This window comes from Dermochelys coriacea, chromosome 3, assembly GCF_009764565.3.
Source record: "Dermochelys coriacea isolate rDerCor1 chromosome 3, rDerCor1.pri.v4, whole genome shotgun sequence".
Taxonomy (NCBI): Eukaryota; Metazoa; Chordata; order Testudines; family Dermochelyidae; genus Dermochelys; species Dermochelys coriacea.
The window spans coordinates 9,684,003-9,694,555 of NC_050070.1; the positions used below are offsets into that span (position 1 = coordinate 9,684,003).

General features: G+C 47.9%; 1 protein-coding gene across 7 annotated transcripts in view; it reads left to right on the plus strand.

The window, feature by feature from the left end:
* Window positions 1-10,347, plus strand: part of BLK (BLK proto-oncogene, Src family tyrosine kinase) — a 150,456-nt gene extending 140,109 nt beyond the window's left edge. For all 7 annotated transcript variants that reach the window (XM_043510099.1, XM_043510094.1, XM_043510097.1 and 4 more), the window contains 3 exons: window positions 4,701-4,851; window positions 8,007-8,138; window positions 9,541-10,347. In XM_043510099.1, coding sequence (XP_043366034.1) covers window positions 4,701-4,851; window positions 8,007-8,138; window positions 9,541-9,749 — 492 coding nt within the window. In that variant the 3' untranslated portion in view covers window positions 9,750-10,347. The remainder of the gene's footprint in view (window positions 1-4,700; window positions 4,852-8,006; window positions 8,139-9,540) is intronic.
* Window positions 10,348-10,553: the final 206 nt, after the last annotated feature.

Below are 10,553 nucleotides of genomic sequence, written 5' to 3' on the forward strand. Positions count from 1 at the left end.
GGGAGCAGGGCAGGGGGAATTGTTGCTGGTAGACCCAAACCCAAACATTTTTGGTTTTTGTTACTGAAACAAACAAATGAAAAAAAAAATTCCGGTTGAACAAAATGATTTGTTTGACCAAAAATTTGGGTTTTGGGTTTTTTTTTTTCATTCTATTTTGTTTCTTTTCTGGATGTTTTTTACCCTTTTGTTTGTTTGTTTTCTTTGTTTTTTACAAATAAAGCTAGCTAAATTTCTAAAGGAAGTGTTGTTTCAAATCAAAAAGTTAAAATATTTCATTTAAAAAGGTCGAAACATTCCAACTTTTTCAGAAAAAAAAATCAGCTAAAGCTATCCATCAAATTTTTACTCGAATTCACAAATAGTTTTGGTCGACCCGAAACTGAATTTTTCTGCTAATAAACTAATAAACTATTAATCCAAAAAATTTCAGCCAGCTCTAATCTAGAGAGACCAAAGTGCAGCCCCAGGCATAGGCGCCAACTTTTGTGGGCGCCAGTGGGTGCTCAACCCCCACCCCCCCCCCACCCCCAGCCCCACCCCAACTCCATCCCTGCCCCACCCCCATTCCAACCCCTTCCCCAAAGTCCCCACCCCAACTCTGCCCCCTCCCTGCCCCTGTTAGACCCCTTCTCCAAATCCCTGCCCCGGCCCTGCCGCTTCCCAGAGCGCGCCACGTTCCCCCTCCTCCCAGCGCTTGCTGCCGCGAAACAGCTGTTTCACTGCACCAAGCCCTGGGAGGGAGGCGGGAGATGTGGGGACGTGGCGCACTCAGGGGAGGAGGTGGAGCAGAGGTGAGCTGAGGTTAGGGGGCGGGGAGCTTCCAGTGGGTGCAGAGCACCCATCAATTTTTCCCCATGGGTGCTCCAACCCCAGAGCACCACGGAGTCGATACCTATGGCCCCAGGTCAAATGTGGGCTAGAGAATTCCACAGTGAAGCCATCAGCCACTGTTATCTTCAGTGTGGTGGTGTGGACTGCAGTGATCCCAGGTCCCAGCATGCATTGTTCCATCCATGCTTGACCTCAGCAGAACACTTGTAAAGCACTTTGAGAGTCTGGGATGAAAGGGGATATCATGACCTCCAGGCTGGACGACCTTTGGCTAGATCCCTCGCTAAGCAAGTTCCTTCCAAGACTCTCCCCAAACCTTGTCTTGGAATTCGAAGAAGGAATCTTTAGTCCATCCCCTTGCAAGCAGCAAGAGGCCGTCATCTAAAACTTCCCTCTAGTGAAAGGATTCTTAGTTTAACAAGAGACCATTGGGGATCTCGGTAGCCCATCCCAAAGGAATATGAGAGTGGCTTGTTCTAGCCAGTCCCCTCCAAAGAAACAAACAAATTGCCTGCAAATCAGCATACTTAGACTGATCATCCTCAAACTCCTGGCCCAGCCACTTAACATGGGAGTCAGGGGCCTTTCCTGCAGGTGGAGCATCTGTCCAGCTGCCCTCAGAACCCCAGTGCTCCGGGCTCCAAGTGCTCCCAGTGTTCTGGGCCCTTTGCAGCGGAGGTGACATTCAACCTAGCTCTTAACTCTTTCCTTGATGCATTAACTCTTTCCTTGCTGCCCAAAGGCATGACACTGATACATGCCATTACACAAGCGTGTGGCTCTAAAGCACTTAGGGATGCTTCCAAAGGAATGCTTAGGGATGCTTCTGTGAAAATCCCACCCGAGTGGGCAATTCGATTTGTTTCTAGTCACAGGCCCTGTTCTCTGTTAAGCAGAGGAATCTCAAACTACTGAATCTTTGGTGTAATCTCCAAATAGAGGGAAGTAGGAGAATTGCGCTGTTAGCCTCATAAATCCCCATTAAAGTTCCTACAGTCTGGTCCCTCCTATGGCCCATGTGTAAAACGGAGAATGTCTCCTGCCAGGCACAAGGGCTGACAAAACACATTCCAATGGCTGGACTTGCTGTGTGTGTGCCCAGCATAGCAGAGGCTGGTAGGTTTTAAGCCGAGAAGGGACCATTACGATCATCTAGCCTGGCCTCTTGCATAGCATAGGCCAGAGGAATTCATCACTGGCCACAGAATGCTGGGATCATGTGGCCTGAAGACAGCGAATCTATCACGTGCACCTAAAGGAGGCTTCAGCTTGCCAAGCCAGTGCAGGAGCTGCACGGGGATTTTTTGCATCCCTTCACGCTGTGCACGCCTGTGCCACTGCAGGCCTGGTGCAGATCCTGAGCTGCCCAAACCCCAAGTGCTAGGCTTCAGTTAATCACTAGCTGTTTCGGGATGGGGGCTGATGTAAAGCCAGTCATGCTTTTTCACAACCTATTTACTTGTGGTGTTTTGAATACATCATGTCCCAAGGTAACTTGACCCTTCAGATGCAATTTGCAGCCAATAGAATTAGCTGTAGTTAAAATTAGAAAGTTTTGGGTGTTCCGAATTCATCCTGTGGTCAGTCTCACACACACACACTCGGATGCACACACATGCTGAAAGGAAACCATCGGTCTAGTGCTATCTCATTAATATCAGGACAGGAAGTGACATCAATTCTTCCATTTTCCACTGAGGCAAGCAGCACTCGAGCTTGAAGGGTGTTGATAGAGGGTGAAATACATATTTGGAAAGTACATGTTAGTATCCTGTTTAAAACCACATGTAAGCAAGAAGCTGATGAGAATCTTAGTGGGTGGAAAATTGTAATGCCCTAGCCTCAGGGTGTGTTGGTGCTAGGCCTTCTTGCCAGGGCTTATACTCATCCATCTATGGTCCTGATTAGTGTCTGGGCTAAATCGGAACCTGTCACTTTTCAAATCCCCCTTCAAAGCTCCCTGCTTCCGCAAAGGCCCCAAACCCTAAAACTTGCTAAACCTCTCTTATTTACAGGAGAGCTTATCATGTGTAAGATTCTTCCCAAACACTGGTCCCTTGCTCTAAGGCATCTAGAGAGACCAGCTGTCAGAAGCAAGGGAGCAAAAACAATGATAAGCAAATTATATACAAGTTACTTCAGTTCAGGGAGTGTTTCTACAAGGGACTTGAGCAGGGTCTGGGGCTTGGCTCAGAATGCTAACACAGTCCCCTCATATTAATGCTCTAGGATACAGCTTCCATTGGTCTCTCAGTGAGTTATGGGTTTTACGCTTACCTATACTGCTTGGCTGCTCATGCAGGATCTTCATAAATGATAAATGATCTGGAGGATGGTGTGGATTGCACTCTCAGCAAATTTGCGGATGATACTAAACTGGGAGGAGTGGTAGATACGCTGGAGGGGAGGGATAGGATACAGAAGGACCTAGACAAATTGGAGGATTGGGCCAAAAGAAATCTAATGAGGTTCAATAAGGATAAATGCAGGGTCCTGCACTTAGGATGGAAGAATCCAATGCACCGCTACAGACTAGGGACCGAATGGCTCGGCAGCAGTTCTGCGGAAAAGGACCTAGGGGTGACAGTGGACGAGAAGCTGGATATGAGTCAGCAGTGTGCCCTTGTTGCCAAGAAGGCCAATGGCATTTTGGGTTGTATAAGTAGGGGCATAGCGAGCAGATCGAGGGACGTGATCGTTCCCCTCTATTCGACACTGGTGAGGCCTCATCTGGAGTACTGTGTCCAGTTTTGGGCCCCACACTACAGGAAGGATGTGGATAAATTGGAAAGAGTACAACGAAGGGCAACAAAAATGATTAGGGGTCTAGAGCACATGACTTATGAGGAGAGGCTGAGGGAGCTGGGATTGTTTAGTCTGCAGAAGAGAAGAATGAGGGGGGATTTGATAGCTGCTTTCAACTACCTGAAAGGGGGTTTCAAAGAGGATGGCTCTAGACTGTTCTCAATGGTAGCAGATGACAGAACGAGGAGTAATGGTCTCAAGTTGCAATGGGGGAGGTTTAGATTGGATATTAGGAAAAACTTTTTCACTAAGAGGGTGGTGAAACACTGGAATGCGTTACCTAGGGAGGTGGTAGAATCTCCTTCCTTAGAGGTTTTTAAGGTCAGGCTTGACAAAGCCCTGGCTAGGATGATTTAACTGGGACTTGGTCCTGCTTTGAGCAGGGGGTTGGACTAGATGACCTTCTGGGGTCCCTTCCAACCCTGATATTCTATGATTCTATGATTCTATGATTCATTGCCTCCTGAGTCATCCACAGTGTCAGGCACAAGCAAACAAAACACAAGTCCACACAGTACAGAAGAGGTGAATGGATAAGATTATTAATGATCATTTACTGTTGATCATCTTAAATTTAAAATACTGTGGCTGTGACTGAAAAACGGGAAGAATTTTTTTATTTAATCTGCAATATTTTCAACTAAACTCCAAGATGTAGGGGATCAAAGATGGTCTTGTGGCTGAGCCTTGGAATCGGAAGATCTGGGCTTAGTCTCTGCTTCTCCCATAGATGTCCTGTGGCTGAGTCTCTTCATCTCTCTGTGCCTCATTTCCCCATCTGTAAAATGGCAAGAACAACCCTTCCTTTCTGCCACACTTTGTCTTGTCTAAACTCTTTGAGGCAGGGATTGTCTCTTACTATGTGTACATACAGCACTGAGCACAGTCCGACCCTAATCTCAGTTGGAGCCAGTAGGTGCTACCATAATACATGGAATAATAGCACAATCTTGTGTCAGGGAGGGTACGGACAAGGTCTTTTCCATCTTTAATGTCTAGGGACCAGGAGACTTATTTGAATATTCTTGTGGTAAATGCTGTGTCCATCTCTGCTCTCCTAGGTTGCAGAAGGAATGGCATACATCGAGAGAATGAACTCTATCCACAGAGACCTGAGAGCAGCCAACATCCTTGTCTCAGAGACACTTTGCTGTAAAGTTGCTGATTTTGGCCTGGCCAGGATAATAGAAAATGAGTACTTGGCCCAAGAAGGTAGGTTCCACTCACGGTGCTGTAGGGAAGAACCTAGCTGAAGAAGTCGAGTTACATTTGCAGCTTGCATTTCTCCTTCACACAATTCCACATCCAAACAGAGGGAATTTAACGTTGGAGACTGTAACAGGATTCAAAAAAGAACTAGTTAAGTTCATGGACGATAGGTCCATCAATGGCTATTAGCCAGGATGGGCAGGGATGGTGTCCCTAGCCTATGTTTGTGAGAAGCTGGGAATGGGTGACAGGGAATGGATCACTTGAGGATTACCTGTTCTGTTCATTCCCTCTGGGGCACCTGGCATTGGCCACTGTCGGCAGAGAGGATACTTGGCTAGATGGACCTTTGGTCTGACCCAGTATGGCAGTTTTTATGTTCTTATGGAGTAGAATACCATAGATACAGTGGCATCCTATGGATTCATGCTAAGATCTCTGGCTTTGCTACTGGATAAACTCAACCTCCCTGATGCTAGGGGAAATACTGACCCCTGAACTGAGGTCTTTGTAGGGAAATGAACAATTTGCCTATATCTGCATACCATAGTGATGCATATACAATGAAACAGTAAGAAATGGGCTTGAACTGCAAATTTTCGTGTGCATCCAGATTTCAAACACGGCCTCCATTCTGACTCAGGGTTTTGGTGTGGCCAGGTGTAAAAGCCCTGGACAATTGACAAAATTTGGATTTTTAACTCCCATCCCCACAAGTTTGGAGACATATCTGACTAGCGTTGTGGTTCTGTTAGTGGCTCTTGTGAGTGAGGGAGTGTCTCTATAAAAAGCTTTGCAAAGAGCAACATCTAGCTGGTTCAGCTCATATGAAGCTTCATTTTGAATCAACTGATTGAGCCAGTGCCCCGAACAAAGCTCCCAGTTTGGGTCTCTGCTATGGTAATATGTGGGACTAATAGAATGTGGGCACCAAAGGGGCATTGAGCTTAGTGGTTCAATTCAATCATCTGTCTATCCACACCCAACTGGCACACAGCAAAATACAGTTTACTCGGCTATAGTATTCTTCAGCTACCGAGACGTTGGTTACGAGAGAGATTCATTCAACTTGCTACGAGGCTTTATAAAGTATATGGGAAACAAAACAGACATTTTTTAAGTTTAATTCGGTCTTCCATAGAGCTGGCTGGAGCATGACGATTCCATTTGGTGAAGGATTTTGAGATTTCAAAATGCACCTGTCTTTTGATTCACAATGAAACACGAACATTTCAAAATCCCCCTGCTGCAAAATGTTTCACTTCAACTGAAATGTTTTGTGTTGGGTTTGTTTTTTGATACTGTGCCCATTGCGTTTGGGTTTGCAGGATTTCATGGAGGGATTTAAATAAAAATGCTGTTTTCATCAAAATCATTAAAATATTTAGTTTATATTAGGATTGTTTTGTCCTTAATAAAACCTGAATTGTGGGCTTATGCTGATCTGATGCTAGGAGAGACACAGAACCCTGAACTCAGGTTTTTCCAGGTAAATAAAGGTGGGACAGATTTTCAAATATATTTTTAAAATTTACATACACCTCTACCCCGATATAACACTGTCCTCGGGAGCCAAAAAATTTTACCACGTTATAGGTGAAACCGCGTTATATCGAACTTACTTTGATCCACCGGAGCGTGCAGCCCCGCCCCCCTGGAACACTGCTTTACCTCGTAATATCCAAATTCGTGTTATATCGGGTCGTGTTATATCTGGGTAGAGGTGTATATTTACATTTCTCCACACCCTCTGTAGCACACTGGCTAAATACTGTGTCCCTCTCTAGTGGCTGATCTGCATAAAAGATAAAATCCTACTACCGCTGGCCTCTAATGGAGTTACTGCTTTACCTTAAGTGGCAGAAGCTTGTGTTTTTGTGCTAAAGGTCTTGGATTCTAGCATGGTGGTGAGTGAAGCTTCTCCTTGGGGAGGCTAGTCCCCTGCCCTGCCTCTTCTGGCTGAGGCCACACACCCTCACTGCTCTCGGCCCCCCCACCCCATGGCCCTGGCCAGGGCACGGGGGGGCTGAGAGCTTGGGCCCAGCCAGGATCGAGCTCTCAGCCTCGGTTGGAACTGCAGTGGAGCTCTCTGCCCTGACTAGAGCTCCAAGCCTCGGGCACCGCCCCCATTCTGCCCACAGCCTCGTTCCAACCCCACTCCGCCTCTTCACCCTGAGGCTGCGCCCCCACCCCGCTTGCTCCCCCTTCTGCTGTGGCCCTGAGACCAGAAAAGCTCTGTGCCCCCACCACAGCCCAGGCAAGAGCTCCTCCAGCCCCAGGGCTGTGGCGGGGGGAGATTTTTCAGGGGGGGTCCAAATCCGCCACTGTCCCCCGCCACGCCCCCGGTGGCAAGAGGTTTGGGGAGGTTAAGCCTCCATTATGTGCTGCCTATGGATTCTTGCCCCACTGATTACTCATGGTTGGGAGATCATTACAAAAATATTAATCACTGTTTGAATGCACCATGCCCTCCACTAATGGTTAGGCCGTAGAGAAGGTAAAAACCTACAAATGCTGTCAGTTTATAACATTATTCCTTTAGCACAAGTGGTTGTAGCCTGTGCTTTGGTCCTGAAAATCCTGGGTTCTATCTCTAAAATATTATTGTAGGAAGTGATACTTATGGCAAGTATTTGGAAAGCCCAATATCTATTAAAAATCCATGGATGATACAAAAAGTGGTCTTCTAAGCCTTTGATCCTTTTTAACTTTTCACTTTATTAGTGTAATTACAAGATGTTCTTTTCTTCTGTTGGCCATTGCTCATTCTCTGTAACGTTCATATCATGTATGTGTGGTTTGCATGCTACATGTGATTTATGATGCATTTGATGACCTTTTCATCTTAACTTGCCCCTGCTTTTTAAGGTTATAGATCATTCATTGTTTTGTAAAGTAGAACCAGAGAGAGCAAAATAAAACTACACAGGCAAGGATCCCTTATCATGAAGGAAAAAGACAGGAACTGGTCCATCCTATGATACATCATCTTGATTCTGTTGTACTTTAAACAAAGACTGTATAAGCCCCAGCGTGCAATTGCAACATCCAGATAAGACCTTCAGGAGACCAACCCACTTGAGCAGCCTGTGCAAAGTATGAATCCAGGAAGACGCTCCACATTAATGTCCTTTTTAAAATTTATTTCTTCCTGACAGGTGCCAAATTCCCTATTAAATGGACAGCGCCAGAGGCGATTAACTTTGGGATTTTCACAATCAAATCTGACGTCTGGTCATTTGGGATTCTTCTGACAGAAATTATAACCTACGGCAGGACCCCTTATCCAGGTACGGTCCCTTGGGAATACAGACTTCCCTCCCGTTCACTCTGGAGTGCATCATGATTCCCGCTGAAACTGCTGCTCCAAAAGCTACGAGGACTATTGCTCAGGGGATCAGCCATGGGATATGGAGCCTTTTACCTTTGTAGTAGGTTACTTGCTTGACTCCTGCCGAGGCCCCGAGTCAGCAAAGCACTTAAGCAAGTGCTTAAATTTAAGTGGATGGAACTGCTCAGGTACTTGAGTGCTTTGCTGAATCAGGACCACAAAGTCATCGCAATGCGCAGACTGTTTGGTGGCCTAGGTGGAACATGTTTGGTGGTTGCAATCCAGTTCCCACTGGGCAGCAAACTGTGGCACAAAACCAGCCAGCTTAGCCTAGGTGTGTCTCTGCTGGCAAACTCTGTAGGGAAGCTAAGGGCTGGGACTGGTCCAGGAACCCAGACGGCTCTCTGGCTCCAAGGGATGGTGATGGAAGGTAAGTGCTGGGAATGGAGGGGAAAAGCTGCCAAGCTACCACCCATGCTGGGTTTGTTGTGCAGCTGGAGAGGATGGCATTCTGTCAGGCTGTCTGTCTGGCATTGCTCCAAGAGCAGGAAGCTGGGTGGGGTTCTCTGTGACCATTCCTTGCTCTTTCATGCATCCAGGCAGAGTTCCTCTGGGGATCTTCCTCTGCCTCCTTGGAGCAGTGGGCTCTGTCCAGGGTTCTCTGCTCAGCATCCCCCTCTGGGGCCCTTATTTTGACCCTTTAACCACCCTCCCTTTCCTGGTTTGATTATGTTGTAGATCCTAGGGTTCTTTTGACTCCACCCCCTGTTAAGGGGAGGTCCTTACTGGAGGTTTTATAGACAGACCTCCCTTTGGGGCCTCGGCCTGGCACACAGGGCTTAAACAGGCTAGGGTGAGTCCAGGAGGAGGACGCTGGACAGAGATGCTGGACTCAAGCGAGATTTAATTCAACTAGCTCAGATACTGGAGCAGTGAAGTTGCAGCAGCCTGGGCTGTACACACGCACCTGGAACCCTGGGTAATTACTCAGGTGGCCAGCCCACCATTAAGCCCACAATGCCATGGCATCACTGCTCCAGGACCCGAGCTAGCGAGACTGAAGCTAGCTTGGGTGTGTATTGATGAGCGACAGTCACTCCCCGTGATTGCAGTGTAGATGTACCTTGCCTGTGAGTTTATTGGAGCAGCTCCTGTGCCTAATGCAATGTAGTCCTGATCTAGGAGCTATTGTCATGTCAATAATCGCAAGTAGCCGGTGAGCTCTAGCCTGGGGCGTGGGGCCTGGCCTCAGCAGCTGCCATGATGCTCTGCATCTTTAAAGCGGTGCTTTCCTCTCCTGGCACCTAGACACCCATCTGTGATGAACTCACGCTCAGGGTGGGGGGGGTGTTTTGTTCTAGGCATGACCAACCCCGAGGTCATTCGGAACCTGGAGCGGGGCTATCGCATGCCATGCCCAGACGGTTGCCCCACAGAACTCTACAGCATCATACTGAAGTGCTGGAGGAGCAAGCAAGAGGACAGGCCCACCTTTGAGTACCTGCAGTCCATCCTTGAGGATTTTTACACGGCAACGGAAAAGCAGTATGAGCCAGAGCCTCTGCCATAGCCCAGAGCCTCGCCACCACCCGTGGGACAGCGTTGGAAGAGACAGGCGACAGCATGGAGAGCTAGCTGGGGGAGATCCTCCACTGAGCGTTCTTCAGCCACTTTGCTTGGGTACCCCTTGGACATCTAATACAGGACTTCCCCCACCCCCTTGTTTGGTGTATGCGGATCCACTCTGGATTGTGCTAGGAAATGATGCATTTTGGAGGCTTCTGTGTAGCTGGGGCTGGGACTTTGCAAGCCTATGGGGAGGCAAAGAGAAGCTTAATCAGAAGTTGACAGAGCTCATTCACCCCGTGCAAGGGAGTCCCAGCCCAGGGAGCCTGTATCTGCATCACAGTGATTGGAGTCATAGTAGGGGCCAGTGGACTCCCTTGTGGGATAAGAGAAGCCAAAGGCTGACTGGGCCCTGGAGACAGACGTACTCCCTGCCTCTGGAGCTGGGTTCTTCCTGTCAGGGGGCTGGCAGGGCCTCAAGGAGGAAGCTGGTCCTGTCTCTGTCAGTGCTGCACTGGTTTGGCTGGGGCCTTTAATGTCCAGGGCTGCCAGTCCATTCAGTGCCTATTGCCGGCCAGCAAATAAAGAACTTTGTTGTCTGAGCACTCTTCTGCCTTCATTATTAAACTCTCATTTGGCATCACGATAATCATGTGACACAAGAATGTAAGAACGGCCATACTGGCTCAGACCAATGGTCCAGCTAACCCAGGATCCTGTCATCAACAGTGGCCAGTGCTAGGTGCTGCCGAGGGAATGAACAGAACAGGGTAATTATCGAGTGATCCATCCCCTGTCATCCACTCCC